General features: G+C 41.6%; 1 protein-coding gene across 1 annotated transcript in view; it reads right to left on the reverse strand.

The window, feature by feature from the left end:
- Positions 1 to 17,180, reverse strand: part of dok7a (docking protein 7a) — a 65,352-nt gene that overhangs the window by 44,813 nt on the left and 3,359 nt on the right. Inside the window, exon 3 of the mRNA XM_067401216.1 lies at positions 13,867 to 14,082. Within this exon, the coding sequence (XP_067257317.1) occupies positions 13,867 to 14,082 (216 nt within the window). The remainder of the gene's footprint in view (positions 1 to 13,866; positions 14,083 to 17,180) is intronic.

Below are 17,180 nucleotides of genomic sequence, written 5' to 3' on the forward strand. Positions count from 1 at the left end.
AGATTATAAAATCTGATGAAGGTGTGCTGGGATGACCATCCAGCAGCGCCACAAATATCCGCCAAGGAAACTCCTGACATGTGAGCTCTTGAAGCAGCCATACCTCGAGTTGAGTGTGCCCTGACATCCAAAGGACACGGGTGCCCTAGGGCTTTATAAGACAAAGTGATGGCCTCAACCACCCACTTACTCATCCTTTGCTCGGACGCTGGGCCCTCTCGACTCGGGGACCCGTAACATACATACCATCACAACATGATGGTAAAACCGAAAGAGCTTGAAGGTCACCTATCCTTTTCAAGGATGAGATGGCCGTAGTCTTCAATGTGAGCATTTTATCTGACACGTCTTCCAAAGGTTCAAAGGGCGCCTTAGCCAGCCCTTGTAACACAATGGCTAAGTCCCAGGTCGGAGATTTTGGGCGTACTGAAGGCCTCAACCTCAGTGCGCCACGAAGGAAGCGAACAACTAAGGGGTCTCGACCTACCGAGACACCACCCATAGGAATGTGATAGGCTGAAATAGCAGCCACATACACTTTTATGAATGAGTGGAATGAGTTAAGCCTTCTGAAAGCTTTTCTTGAAGGAATTGAAGCACACAGCTGATAGAAGAATGGACCGGGTCCACCTTATGATGACTACACCATGTAGAGAACACCTTCCACTTATACATATAAAGCTTCCTTGTAGACGGAGCTCTGGACTGAAGGATGGTCTCCACAACCTCGGTTGGGAGACCAGATTCTATGAGCCTTGCCCCCTCAGGGGCCAGGCCCACAGTTTCCACATTTCTGGACGGGGATGTAAAATCATGCCGCCCGCTTGGGACAGGAGATCCTGTCTGACTGGAAGCTCCAGAGGAGAGCCGTGAAGAAGCGATACTAGGTCCGCAAACCATATTCTTGTTGGCCAGAAAGGAGCCCCCAATATCAGGTCTACCCCTTCCTGATGGACTTTGTACAGAACTCCCGGGAGCAGAGAGACTGGGGGAAAAGCATACAGACGTCGCCTCGGCCACGTCTGTATCATGGCATCCAACCCCAGAGGAAGTGGGTGCCTCAGAGAGTACCACAGAGGGCATTGAGTTGACTCCTCTGTGGCAAAGAGATCGACTTCCGCTCGACCGAATGTTTTCCATATAAGCTCCACTACCTCGGAGTGAAGCTTCCATTCCCCCGGACTCGCGCTCTGCCTCGACAGACAACTGCCCCCATATTCAGATACCCCGGAATATACGCTGCCCTCAGCGAGAGTAATTTCCCTTGGGTCCACAGGAGGATGCGACTGACTAATTTGTATAGTGGACGAGACCGCAATCCCCCTTGGTGATTTATGTAGGAGACCACCGTAGTGTTGTCTGTCTGAATCAACACATGATGGCCCCTGAGGTCGGGGAGGAAGTGCTTCAGAGCCTGAAACACTGCCAGCATCTCTAGCCGATTTATGTGCCAAGAGAGCTGGTGTACCTCCCAACGACCTTGAGCTGAGCGACCACTCATGATCGCTCCCCAGCCCGTGAGGGATGCATCTGTCGCAAGCATTACGCGACGACATGAAGTTCCCAACACGGGTCCCTGGGACAGGAACCAAGGCTTTTTCCACATGACCAGAGCACGAAGGCATCGCCTTCGGAGAAAACCCCTTGGTCCTGAGCCACCACTGTAAGGGTCTCATGTGCAGAAGGCCAAAAGTAACAACGTTGGACGCAGCTGCCATCAGACCCAACAGTCTCTGAAACTGTTTTACAGTGAGTGACCGGCCTAACTTCACCCCATTCACGGCCCCCGAGAATGGACGTCACACGAGCGGGAGACAATTGCGGCCGCATCGTGATCGAATCCCAGATTACCCCAAGATAGTTGGCAACCTGACTCGGAACCAGCACACTTTTCTTGGCATTGAGCCTCAGCCCAAGCCTCTTCATGTGCGACAGCACAACATCTCGATGTTGAGCTGCCAGACGTTCTGTTTGAGGTAAAATCAACCAATCGTTGATATAGTTCAGCACGCGGATGCCCTGGAGTCTCAGAGGAGCCAAGGCTGCATCCACGCACTTCGTGAACGTGCGGGGTGATAATGATAGGCCGAAGGGAAGAACCTAGTATTGGTATGCTTCACCCCCGAAAGCAAACCTGAGGTACTTCCTGTGAGAAGGATGGATGGATATGTGAAAATATGCGTCCTTCAGATCTATCGCCACAAACCAGTCCTCGGATCTGATCTGTGGAATAATCTGTCTGAGTGTAAGCATTTCCATTCCCCAAAAAATTCTACTAAGGGAACCAGCCTCTCAAGACTGGTCTCTGGTGTTTTTTGAGCACTTGGCTCGTTTATCTGGCGCGGCGCACTGGCAGATAAGCGAATCACGTGCTGGCCGATCCTCCTCGAAGGATCGACGGGGACTGCTGCGCCCTGTCACACACTGGGTGGCAGGGTTGGCAGAACAGCCCCCTGAGGGCACAGATGGGGAATGATAGAAATTAATCGTCGAACCCCTTCGGAGGGGACTGCCCTCAGAAGCCCTGACCCATGAGCGTCAGGATTTCTTTTGGGAAGCCTTCCGGGAAATGATGACGGTCCTCAGATCCGCCCTACCCCCGGCTGTGCAGCACGCTCCGGTCCCCAAGCTTTCCGCGGGGGAGCACGGGCGGCCACACTAGCCTTTTGCTGGGACCTGTGTCCCGAGGAGCCGGCTGTCGGCTGAGGCTGCCCCCGCCCAGCAGCCTCAGGGGGATGAGATTTTCGGGGGAGGAATCTCTGGAACACCGCTTTCTGCTTTTTCGTCTCCTCGAACCTGTCGACGACAGTGTTAACTGCGTCACCGAACAGGCCCTCGGAGGAAAGCGGCGCATCCATAAGGATATGTTTGTCCTTATCTTTGATATCAACAAGATTGAGCCACAGATGTCTCTCCGTGGCCACCAGGGCTGCCATAGAGCGGCCTACTGACTTGGCCGTCTCCTTGGTGGCACGGAGAGCTAAATCTGTGGCCTTCCACAACTCCTGAATAGTCTCAAAGGTAACCTCCTCACTTTCGTCAATCTCCCCCAGCAGCCTGACCCGCTGCCGAATAATCCTTGCCCACCAGATTTGATGTTTGCTTTAGAGGTCTGGTGGGCAACGTCGGGGATTTCAGGGACGATGCAGACTCGGGCGAGAGATAGCTCGCAAGCGTCTCCTCAACCCGAGGCATCGCCCCATAACCGTGTTGCTTCAGCCCAGTGATATTGCTGTACATTGATGTCTGTGGACTGAAGACACGGTACTGCACAGGTCTATTCCACGACCTCGACACCTTGGTGTGGAGGTCAGGAAAGAACGGCAGTCCCCGACGCTGGGGTAGTGACCTAGTTGGGAGGAAGCGTTCATCCAACTTGCTTTTAACTCTAGGAACGCTTTCCTCCGCGGGCCAGCTTATATTTAGTTTTTCTACTGCCCGGGTCACTACCTCCATAGGCTCCTCATGGGCTGGAGATGAGGATGACGGTCCCTCATCACCACCCTCGACACCTTCAACATCAACCTCCTCGGAGGAAGATATATTCAGTGTCGGTGCCTCCCTTTGAGGGGAAGAAACCACAGCGCGTGCTTCCACCACCAAAGGAGAGACACTAAATCTAGTAGGTAAGGGGAGCGATAAGGCAAAGCCCGTCTCTCCCCCCTCTGCTAGATCCATTTGTGAACCCCACGAGTGCAGCCTTCCAGACCCGCGGGGAACACTCGCCGCGGCGCCCTCCTCAAAGAGCGCCCAGCGTAGCCAACGTGTAGGACTGGTTCATTATCACTTGTGGCACTATGATTCTGGATAATGTAAATAGCCAACAAAACGCGGTTTCATTTATTAGCTGGAACGTCAAAGGGCTGAATAATATGGTTAAAAGGAGCAAAGTATTTAGTCATTTGAAATCATTCAAACCTGATGTAATTTTCCTACAGGAGACGCACTTAAATATTAACTCCCATAAAAGACTAAGCTGTAAATGGATTGGACAAATATATCATTCTCGTTTTAACTACAAAGCCAGGGGAACGGCAATCCTAATTAGAAAGGGGATTCCATTTGAACACTCTAAAGCAGTGGTCACCAACCTTTTTAAGCCCAAGATCCCTGACCTCGACCTTTTTGAAAGACAAGATCTACTTGATAGAAAAAGACAGCCCAGATTGTATTTAGTATTTTTTTCGTGGCCAATGTAGATTCTGATTTATTTATTTATTTTTACAAGCAAATTGGCCGATTCTGATACTGGTTGCAGATATTTATTATTAATATTATTATAATAAACAAAAAAACATAGCCATTTCAAATTGGGAACCACTGCTTTTTGATCACAATCCAAACAAAGAAACTACGCACGTTGCATGAGCAGTTTTTTTGTTTTTTGTTTTAATTAGATTTAATTTCTGGATTTAAAGCAGAAACAGAACAGTCTGACTTTATCTTTGTGAAATTGTAATTTTCAATTATGCTACATACACAAAAAAACATGAAACAAAAACGTAAATTCAACATCAGGTGGGGCTTATGGAGCAGCAGTAATACAGTGTTTCCTTGGTTACTGCTGTAAACAATACTGAAATGCGCTAATAATTAGCTACTATATTCTAAGGTAAGAGGAAAATAAAATGCCATTGCCATCGAAATCTTTCTGAAGACTGATCTCCTTTTAAAGATGCATTCATATAAGCCCTCACCCAAATTCATTATTTATATTTTCTTCCTATATTTCGAGCATCGTGAACAGTGAGCTGATCTGCCTGCTACAGAATTGTCTCATCTCTGCGTCCGTCTTAAGCGTCTCTGGCCTCTTGTTAACGGCTGTTTACAGACTCAGAAATGATGTGGGCTATTTACCTTTATCTGTCTGTCCCAGTAGCTCCCAAAAATAAAATAAATACAAAAATACAGTACAAAGACTGGAGATATTTCTGTTATTTTCGCGAGCTACTGGAACAGTGATAAAGATCGACCGGTCGATCGCGATCGACGGGTTGGCGACCACTGCTCTAAAGTAATATCAGATGCTAATGGCAGATATATTGTTGTAGTGGGCAAGCTATTTAACACACCATTAATATTCGCTAATATCTATGGACCTAACTGCGACAATGCACAATTCTTTCTTAATTTTTTTTCGACTCTCCCAGACCTTAACTCCTACAAGCTAATTTTAGGTGGAGACTTTAATTGTGTCCTCCATCCTCAGTTGGACAGGTCAAGCGTAAGGTCGAACAATACTTTTTCGTCAGCTGCAGTGGCTATTAATTCTCTCTCTTCGTTCTATAAAAAATCCAACCTCGAAACAATTTTCTTTTTTCTCTCCTGTTCATCATAGTTACTCCAGGATTGATTACTTTATTGTCGATAACCAGCTATTACCCTTAATTTCCAGCACCAAATATCACAGTATAGTGATATCAGATCACAGCCCAGTACAGATAGATTTAGTTTTCCCAGGCAATGTAGCGCCCCAACGAACATGGCGGCTAGATCCCCAATTACTTTTATGTGAACACTTCAGAATATTTCTCAACAATCAGATCGACGACTTTTTGGAATTTAATGACACTCAGGATGTGTCAAGGGGAGTTTTGTGGGAGTCTATGAAAGCCTATATTAGGGGCCAAGTTATTTCTTATGTGGCACATAGAGATAAGGAGCGTTCTAAACAACTTAAAGGAGTGGCTGACAAAATTGCAGATATTGACAAGTGCTATGCTCTTTTAACTACGCCAGATCTTTTTAAGGAGAAATTATTGCTGCAAACAGAATTTAACACGCTTATAACATGGAAAGCCGAGAAAAATATTTTAAAATCCAGACAGGTATATTATGAGCATGGGGATAAGGCTGGGAGGCTCCTTGCACTACAGCTCAAACAGCAGTTGGCTGAACAAATGATTTCAGGAATTGAAATAGGTGCTGACTCGATATCCCACAATCCTCGAGTCATTAATGACCAGTTTAAACAATTTTATTCTACCCTATATCAATCAGAGGTGGGTAGTGACTCGTTAGAGATCTACTCATTTCTTGATTCGCTGGATCTTCCCAAGCTTTCTCCAGATGCGCAGTCATCTCTAGAACAGCCGTTGTTGCTTGAGGAAATAGCGAGTGCCATCAAGTTGTCACGGACAGGAAGGGCGCCAGGTCCGGATGGTTTCCCCATGGAGTTTTACAAGGAATTCTCTTCTAAACTCACACCCATCCTGAAATCAGTTTATGATTAAGCTTTGGCTACTGGAAATCTGCCGCAAACGCTTACCCAGGCCACGATTTCAGTCTTACTAAAGAAAGATAAGGATCCTGTACAGTGTTCATACAGACCAATAAGCCTTCTGTGCTGTGACTATAAGATTTTAACCAAAACTCTTGCACAAAGGTTAGACCCTATTATTTCCACCATTATTGATGAGGACCAAACAGGTTTCATTCCCGTACGGCAATCATTTTCTAATGTGAGAAGACTATGTAATGTGATATTTTCCCCCCATTCAACGATACATCCAGAAGTTATTCTGAGCCTTGACGCTGAAAAGGCATTTGACAGAATCGAATGGACCTATCTTTTCGCAGTTTTAGAAAAATTCGGCATGGGGCCTACTTTCTGTAGGTGGATCAAAAGTTTTATATTCAACACCTATGGCGGCAGTCAGGACAAATGGTCTGATCTCGGAATACTTTCCGCTCTGCAGAGGAACAAGGCAGGGTTGCTGCCTGTCGCCCTTCCTGTTTGACATTGCGATCGAACCACTGGCAATTGCTATCAGATGTGATGGGAGGATTAAGAGTATATCCAGGGGTGAAATAAAACATAAAACTTTGCTTTATGCCGATGATCTCCTTTTACAGATATCAGACCCAATTGAGAGTATGCCCCATCTTCTCTATTGGCTACAAAAGTTTAGTAACATATCGGGATATAAAGTTAATTTGTCAAAATCTTTATTGTTTCCATTAAATAATCTGGCAAAACAGATCACTTATGTAAATTTGCCTTTTAAAATTGAAAATGATAAATTTACTTATTTGGGAATAGAAAAGCTGGCTCAATTAAGGCTATTTTCCAGTATAACTACAGGTCTATTTTAGATCGTACCAAAACTGATCTGGATAGGTGGTCAAAAACTCCACTCTCCCTGGCAGGACGGATAAATGCAGTGAAGATGACTGTACTGCCCAGGTTTCTTTATTTATTTCAAATGATTCCCATTTTTCTCCCCAAATCCTATTTTGCTCAGTTGGACCGCTGTATCTCTTTGTTCATATGGAACAAAAAACCTGCACGTATGAAGAAGGCAAGCCTGGAGAGAGCTAAATCTGATGGGGGTTTGGGTTTACCTAATTTCTTGTTCTATTATTGGGCAGCCAATATTTTTAAGCTGACATACTGGATAACCATGTTTGCAGATAAGGAGGGTCCAGTCTGGACTGATATGGAACTGAAAGCTACACTCCCAGTTTCTCCGATTTCGATCTTAGCTGCCCCTCTCCCACTAAATATTAAATTAACTGAGCTGAACTCAAATTTGGTGGTTCAGAATTCGATTAAAATCTGGGGTCAATTCAGAAAACATTTTAATTTGATAATTACATGTAGCTTCTCTCCAATAATGTTTAATCATCTTTTTGTACCATCTCAAATATACCATTCATTTGCAGCTTGGCACAGAAGTGGCTTGGTCTTCTTTCGAGATCTCTTCACTGAGGATGGCTTTGTTTCATTTAAATCTTTATGTGAAAACCATAATTTACCTAAGTCTCACCACTTTAGATACCTTCAGGCTCGGAGTTTTGCCTCTAAATTTTTCTCAGGGTACCCATCTCCACCCTCTAAAGACCTACTGTACTTGGTTCTTAATGTGAGTCAACCTACTAAAAGAGCAATATCAAAGATTTATGCATTAATTCTTGATGGCTGCCCTCATACATGGGACAAAGTCAGGGCAGCGTGGGAAGGAGAGTTTGGAGAAATTATACCGGAAGACATCTGGAAAAATACCATACAGCGCATACACACATCATCTCTCTGTATTAGACATGGCTTGATTCAATTTAAGGTTGTCCACAGGTTGCATTACTCAAACGACAGATTGTCAAAATTATACCCTAATGTTGAACCGAACTGTCCTAGATGTCACTATTCTCCTGTTTCTTTGGGGCACATGTTTTGGTCATGTCCATCTTTGTATGACTTTTGGTCATCAATTTTTCAATCACTGTCAGTTATATCTAGCGAAACACTGCAACCTTACCCCTTGATAGCTATCTTCGGTGTAGCACGTGATGAGCTAAAGCTCTCCCACCTCCATAAAAATGCAATAGCCTATGCTTCGTTGCATGCCCGCCGTCTGATACTGTTGAACTGGAAGGCGAAAAACCCTCCTTCTTACGTCCATTGGATTAGAGAGGTGATGTTGGGATTAGCTCTGGAAAAGATTAGGTATACAGTGCACGGCTTGGAGGGTAAATATGACAGAACCTGGTCACAGTTCATAACTCATATCAAGAATCTGCCTTTTGCTTTACTCATTGTCTTTTTATTTGTTGGTAATTTAGTTTCTTGCTCTTTTCTCTGACTGCCGTCCCTAGTCTCCTCAATGCCTGCAGTCTGATTGTTAGGATTTTTTTTTTTTTTGTGTGTGTGTGTGTGTGTATACTTGTTTTCTTTTTTGTGGGGATGCCACCTGGATGGGGGTGGGGGGTGAAGTTCACACAACCTTTGTAAGAAATGCTGAACTTATGTCAATGTTTTGTTGAAAATCATAAATAAAGTTGCAAAAAAAAAAGAAGAAAAAAAAAGCTGCCTGTGCGTGCTCAACTCCCAGGCACTTCACACACATCTCGTGTGTATCTCCCTCCACGATGAATTGCGGGCAAGGAGATGCACACTTAGGGAAACGCTGGCTTTTTTTTAATATATATATGTATGTGTCTTATTTCACTTGTTTTAGAAACTTTTGTCCTCAGACGAAGAGATCACTTTTTGGCAAACAACAGTAAATAAGACAGACAAGATACAAATAGCGCTTACTGAAGACAACAGAAGCTAGCGTTCTTTGTTTCTGGGCATGCTTTATAGGTTCTGGTCCGCGACGTCGCCCGCCTCTGACGTCACGTTCTCTCATTGGTTGGATACAATAGTGCTTCACGAACACAAAAATGCAGAGGATTCCCATCACGTCACTGACGTAGCGTCGATAGTTCCCACGAAAGGGAACCCAACTTTGACACTGTATGGAACACACATGGTTCATATATTCTGATTCTCTTTAAACTTAAACACTTGTAACTTTTATACTTTTCTAATGATATAGTCTGGCTTTGGTTTTTTCAGAGATATTGTTAGAGTAAAGTACATGAATATATTGACAAAAAAAAAAAAAAACCTCCTCAATGGGTTTAAGGGAGGGACAGTATGGTGGGAGGTAATGGAGTGAAAATTGTGGATGCTAATGAAACCAGTTTTGGACCAGAGCAGATAGGTGAAAATTTACATTATCCCATATGACAATCTCATCTGCTCTGCATCTATTTGGTCTTCTGCTGTGACAATTTTGTGCAGTCTGTCTAAAATGTGAATATGTGGGTGTGTTGTAAGGGCCTAAGTTGGTATGCTGGTGGAGGACCACATTCTGCGTGATTGCAACATACATTGTGATGATAACACCACGTTGGCCCGGGACATTCAAAATTATGTTTCTCCCTCTCCCTCTTACTGCAACATTGCCTTTCATTTTGTTGAAGACACATAAACTCACCTTTTGCCTTTTTATAGTACTTTTACCTGATTGTTGAGTTTACCTAAGTGTTTGCAGACATGACGGCCATGTTTGATCAATTGCTTTATAGCTGTGGTATTTTGGAAAGCAGTGTCTTGAAATGGCAAAGTGACATTATATTAGATTTCTGTGTCTAATGTAGAGAGATGTAACGTCTGGACCAATCAGCCACACAATTATTCATTGTATTTAATGAATTACCCATAAACTCACTCTCCCTATCAAAGTTCTCTGAACTCATCCCCCTAAAACTGTAACCAGCATCCCAATGTTGCTAGCACACAGGCCAACCTAGGTGTCCTGTTACAGTTATATGGTACTTTTATGATCCAGAAGAATTCTGGAGAGACTAGTGACTCATTCTTCCTGAGAAGGACAAATAAACTCTCTTAATCCTATGTATTCTCTATATAACCACTTGGGAAATGTATAAACATGTATCCAAGTTTCCCATCTCACGACTTTCCTTTTATAGGCTTTATTCTATGTATTAATTCTCTCTTTTGAACTATTTTGGTATTAATGTTCCATAGTTGCAAATGTATAGTTAACTGAGATCACATTGGCAGCATGCTTGGTATCTACGGACTCCAACTTTCATTTCCTATTTGGTAATTTATGTTACATGTTACTAACTCTGTGACACATTAGTATTATAAGAATCTAGAGGGTTCTTCTCTCAAACATCCAATCCAGTGTCTTATGCTAATATCTTGCTACAGAACAAAGACTCGTAAAACTTCCCTCCGAGGGGGGAACTCCTTATTGGCTCAGACACCTTAAGAGGGTGTGATGTCTCCACCCCTTATATTCATGGATCACAAGATAAAACCTCTCTCTTCCTGCTCTTCCTCCTCTTCTTCTCTTTTACTGATGAATGCTGACGTCAAGATGATGCTTTAAGAAGCTAGAAGCTTCTAAGGAACCCCAAGCTTGTGCCAGGCCTCGGCCTAGACCTTCCATTCATCAAAGATCCTCTGAATCCAGCCGGTTCTCTTTCGTCAAGACAATATCAGCAAAGATTCAACGGAAGCCTCCACAAATTGCATCAGGACAGTTTTAATTCAACTTGGAGAGACACGCAAGTATCAAACTTAGTCTCATTATCGGATACATTGAGTATCCTTACCCCTTTTAAAGAAGGGCCTGTTAAAACTAAACTGATGGTTTGCTCAAGGCTGTTGATCTGCTGAATGTCCAACAATGCTGTAACTTCTTGCTTCCTGTACTCTGCTTTCTCTCTCTATCTTGGTAAACTGTATGCATGTATGTGTGTGAATGTTAGAGTAGTTTAAGTGTTTAGTCTAGTTAATAAAGTCTTGTTCATGTCACACGTAAGGTTGTCCGTGTTTTGCGCTCATGTACGGGAGTCCCTATTCATGTCGGTCCTGACTACAGGCTTTTAGTAGAATAAGATTGTTATTTCCCATAACCTGGAAATGAACATTTCTTAGTTAATAAACAATTAACACTGTGTGTTCATTGAACAACAGGTTAATTGATTGTAATATTAATTTTATTACATTAAGTTAATTTTATTGACTGATTAAAATATTAATAATTAATTATAACTAGTTATGATTAATTATTCATATTTATTTTGAGCTAATTTGCTACAGAAGTGTATTTAGTGTTGTGCAAAACAATGTGTGTAGTGTTTTGCAAAAAGTGCGAGGCTGAGAATGTGCTTATAGTTGTGCAGATCTGGGCAAAGGTTTTGTGCCCGGTTGCATAAAGCACCTTAAGTGTAATTTTCCCTTAAGATCGCCCTTATGTTTCCCTTAAACTTAAGGGTGTTGCAGAAAATAACCGTTAAGTGTTACTTAAGGGTTTCTTTAGGCGAAACGTCATAAACCCTTAAGAATTTCCCTTAAGTATATATTTTTCACTTAAGTAATGCGTAAGTGTTGCATAAAGCCCCTTAACCTTCATTTCCCTAAGTATATCGTAAGGTTCGTAAAACTTCACCTTAAGTGTTACACAGAGTGAGCAGGTTCAATCCAAGTCGTATAACGTGCCACGATCGGCCGCTTTATATGATAGACAAATTGTACTTTAGCGGTTTATTCACATAAACATTGATGAAATATAACATCTTATAACATATCTTATATGGTAAACGGAAGCGCAAACGTGCGTGCATCACACGCAAAAACAACCCTCATTGGTTCTTGCGCGCACATTTGAGCTTCCGACACAGCCGTAATCATATGGATGTCTTTCAATAAATGGACATAAATGATGAGAGAATATTAAAAATATCTTTATTTGTTGTCCAAAGATGAAAAGTCTTATGGGTTTGGAACGACATGAGGGCGTCAGGGTGAGTGAATGACGGCAGAAATCTCAATTTTGAGTAAACAATCAATTTGAGTTTCTCGTCTCTTTCATATTTGGTTTTCTTGTTTTCCTTATCCATATTATGTTGTTTTCTGTGAAAACTTACCACGATACGTATTAACAAATAACGTGTCCATGGCAACAGTAGAATTTTTTAACGGCAAAACCTGGGATGCTGTCGTTAAACACTTAACGGTTTCCCTTACCTAAGAGAACAGTTTAAGAGATTATATGCAACACCCTTAAGTCATTCCCTTAGTTAAGGGGAAATCACGCCTTAAGTGTCATACTTAAGGGAAAAACTTAAGGTGCTTTATGCAACCGGGCATTGCTCCTTGAGTGTAAGATTTCAGTAACTGTGTGTTATTTTTAATTTTAGTGTGCAAGCAATTGTAAAAAAAAAACTGTAATTTACACTCATAGTTTTATTTATTATATTCATCTGCCAAGTGAAAATCATAAGTTTGGTGTTTAGATCCCTAATCCAACTTATGAATGATAGTACTCCTTGCCTCAGCAAACAGCACTAACTAGAAACTCTAGAAAGTATTCCTAATGCCAGGAACATCATTCACTTACTTTGGTCTGTGCAGTAACAACAGCTTGTCTTTGTCTGTGTGTGTAAAATGTGATGAGGGAATGCAGGCAGGGTTAAACCTGTTAGCACTAAAGAGATTTATGAGGGTACGCAAATCAAAAAAGAGGCAGCTACACACACACACACCAACCGACACACAGCTAACTGTATTATATGCCTGCTCACAACTACAAAGAGTTCAAGCACATACACAACAATCATATGAATCAATCAAATCTCTTTGGGTAGCTGATGCATAATGCAGCATGATGTTGGATTCAACATCAAAACGTAGTTAAAATGTACATGAATGTGGAAAAGTATATGCTTTAAATGCTCTAACTGGTCAAATGTGTCACCATATCGCCTACCTCAATATAAATGGTCCTGTGTTGGTGTGACAAATTATTTTTAAAAATCATTTTAATAATTATAATATATAATTATAAATATAACAGTTACTAGACAGTAATTATTCCATGTAGTCTTTGATATGAGCTCATAAGGCTGCATACGTAAAAAAAATATATAGATATAATTTTTTAAAAAATAGATTTAATGTTAAACATTTAGCAACGAAACTATGTGACTAAACTACCCCTTTATAGGGGAAAATACGCTACTGGGAAAATATCAATATAAATTTTATTTCAAATACTACAATATCATGATTTTGCTAATTTCGGTACCTGATACACTGCAGTTCCAAAGTTCACCACTAGGTGGCAGTGTGTTACCCAAACTGACAGAAGAACAAAATGGATAAAGCAGGTGAATATCACTCAGCACGACCAAAACTAATTAATCATGCTGTTTGTGAAATTACTTCTCACAAGAAAAATCTTCAAATTACTGATTTGATGTGATAATATGTGTTGACTAATAAATGTTTGCGGTGATTTCCCACATTATAAACATAAAACCTGCAGGAATGAGTAAAATTATGTGCAATACCCACAATCCCACCCCGAAATTCAGATCCTGTATGGTATCGATATAATATCGATACTATGTTATTAGACTGTGGGATCGTATTGAAGCCAAAATTGTGGTATCGAGCCAACCCTACCCCTTTATCATGGAAACAGATACAGATAGCTATTATCTCATCGGTCATTGTGGACTGTAAGTGACTGTTTTATGGGTTAAATGTTGAACTCTGACCTTCCCCAAGGCAGTAGCGCAGTCGCAGGTCCCAGCTCTGCAGTGCCTCCTTGCTGTCAAAGCCAAGCATGGCAGTTTGACTGAGACAAAGGATTGAGAGGATGAAGGGAACGCCATCAGCGCTAACACATGCCTCCAGACCGCAGATGTGCTCGAGCGTCACGCTGCTCCTGTCCTTCACACCCCGCTCCTTATACACGTACAGCACCAAACAATCTGACACACACAAACACACACAGTTTACACATTAGCTTTTATAAAGGACATATTTAAAGAGATTTATTAACCTTTCACATACAGTCACAAAGGTCTGAAAGGTCCACTTGACCTTGATGACAATGACATGACTATGATTTAGCAGACAAGTCTTTCAAAAATAGTAATATTTTAACATAGCACTGATTATTTTTTGTTTCCCCCCCAATAAATAGTAAGAAAATACTATACTTACCTTTTTTTTTTTTTGTAAGAGTGTCATCACTATGTTTAATCAAATGTAAACATCCAAATAAATACTATACTCACAGGAATCGATGCATGCATGCAGCATGAATGACGAACACTTTGTAATGGCGCAGCGCGAATTGAGCATTCACGCGGCTGATGCGGCTGACGCTCAACCGCCCGAGTTGAAAAATCTGAACTTTGGCGTAAATTCGCGTCGTGTTAACCAATCAGGGACTCTGCTTTGGTAGTAACGTGTTTATGATGTGATCAGTGGTGGAGACCAGAACAAAGATGTCGCTGTGTGTGGCCACCCTGAGCTCTATGATGTGGCATTATATTTTTATCGAGACAGGAATAAAAAGGACCTTGCCTGGAAGAGAATTAGCGAACAAATCGGACAATCTGGTTAGTTGTAAAACTTTTTGCATGATTTTAGCCGTTGATACTAGCCCACCTTCTAGCTAGCAAAAGTCGGCCAGCATAACCGAGTTAAATTGCCGCTGCAGGTTTCCAACTGACGAGATTATGTGTTTATTCAGAGGATCTGTGCAGAAAGAGATGAAAGCAAATGACGCAAATTTGCGTCTGAACACACGCGCGTTTTGACGCGTGAATTGAGCGGATTTTACGCGCGTCTGACTTCAAAATGTTCAAGCGTCCAACTAGATGCGTCTGGCGCGAATTTGACGCCCCAGACGCGTTCGGTGTGAACACAGCATTAGACTTATTACATCTTATTAAAACTGGTTCTAGGGCACCATTTGATTTGACACATTTTTCCAAAGTAATATAACTGCTCTCAAAACAGTTACAGTTTTTTTCAACTACTCACACACAAAATCCTTAATTGTCACACAATTTCTGAAACCTGACACCCAAACACCAGAAAAACACACCAAATCTACAAAACCATACACTAATTCTTGGCCATCGACTCAATTTCATAAAACACTTTTTGCAAAACACAACACACAATTCTCTATGTAACACAAAAATCTAACAGGAAGTATCTTGATTTCCTTTTCCCAACACAACCATTGCTTCTGTCCAACTACACTAGGTTGATGTATTTCTTTTCTTTCGTACTGTGTAATACTGTATTCACAACCACAAATGCTTACAGTAAAAAAAAAAAAAGAAGTTTGGTTTCAATTTTGCTTTCATGCTTACAGTGAATTTTTCAACATCTCTCTGCCAATTACTTTCAATCTTGTACAGAAATGTACAAAGGAGCACATGAAAGAAGAGTTTTAGGTTTTGAATAACTGTGTGTATATGCTATATCCAAAAATAGAATATTATGGCAAAGGTGTTTGCAATGTAAGACAAATGTTTGCTTTTGAGATGTGTTTGCGATATTTTGAATGCAGTGCTTCATTTTTGCAAGAGATGTGAGGCATTTTGCATTTTCTATGCAATTCCTGGATTTGTGTGTAAAGTTTTTGAAAAAATGTGTGTATAGCCATTGAAAAAAATTGTAACACAGTGATCTAAACACACTCTTATCTTAGCCAAACAGTTCAACTTTGCTGCAAAGTAAAGCACTGCATTTTTTTTCTAGTAATGCATTTATGAAAAGTATATACTAACATCAAAACTACAGGCATATGGTCTATTGATTTTAAAACATTTTCAGCTGCGGATGTACAAATACACCAATTAAAATACATGTTTATTGTAATGTTTTTCCAACATGTTTTGTTATATGGATCATTGACAAATAAAGCTTCAAAAAAGGTATTTAAAAAAATATTTTCAAAACTGATGCAAATTTAAAGGATTAGTTCACTTTTAAATAAACTTTTGCTGGTAATTTACTCATCCCCATGTTATCCAAGATGTCCATGTCCTTCTTTCTTCAGTCGAAAAGAAATTAAGGTTTTTGATGAAAACATTCCAGGATTTTTCTCCTTATAATGGGCTTGAATGGGCACCAGACGGTTCAAGGTCCAAATGACAGTTTCAATGCAGCTTCAAAGGGCTTTAAACGATACCAGACGATGAATAAGGGTCTTATCTAGCAAAACGATCGGTCATTTAAAAAAAAAAAAAAAAAGTTTACGTTTTATAAGCATAAATGCTCGCTTTGCTCTGTTCTGGGATGCGCGTTCGTGACGTCACGTAATACGCAATTACGTACACAATGGGAGTGTTTTACATCAACAGGGAAACGTTACATATGCTTTAATATTTCGCACTGAGGTTAGTGTACATGGAAAATGGCACAACAGAGCAAAATGAAAGAAAAGGCTACGTTTATTATACATTTTTAGACTTTATTCAAGCTGTTAAAGTGTAAAACTAATGTATCTTGCAGCACAGGGTGAAGTCAGTATGTACATTAATGACGATTTGAGAGAAATAAAATATACATTTAATGTAAAACAATGTACATGGCGCTCTGTGGCGCGGCAGGATTTTGAGTCATAGCTGGGCACCGCGGACAGGCGCCGAATGTCGCCGCCGGTGTGTACACTCATAGAAAACAATGCGTTCGAATTTTAAAGACACGGCACGGTGCTGAGCTTCGCGTCCGGTGTGCGACACTGTTGCTTAGTAACAGTGGAAATCCATTTTGTCCGGTAATGCAGCGAGATGTAAAAACAGGGACTCACCGACTGATTCTAATGGCGGGATTGTTGGCAATGGTTGGCATTTGCCACATGTGCACCACCACGTCTGCCCGATGCTGGAGAGGTGTGTGTCGCCACAGCAGTCTCTTCCCTCTGCCTAATTTCTTACTCTGTGTATTCCGGTTCAAAAAGGTAGGGCAGAGTGAAAAACTCATCTTCTCCTCTTCCGACATTGTTGTTTTGCCTTTTTTTTGTAAACGGCGTTTGACTTGCACGTTCAAGTTGTAAACACAG

This window comes from Chanodichthys erythropterus, chromosome 11 (genome assembly GCF_024489055.1).
Source record: "Chanodichthys erythropterus isolate Z2021 chromosome 11, ASM2448905v1, whole genome shotgun sequence".
Taxonomy (NCBI): Eukaryota; Metazoa; Chordata; class Actinopteri; order Cypriniformes; family Xenocyprididae; genus Chanodichthys; species Chanodichthys erythropterus.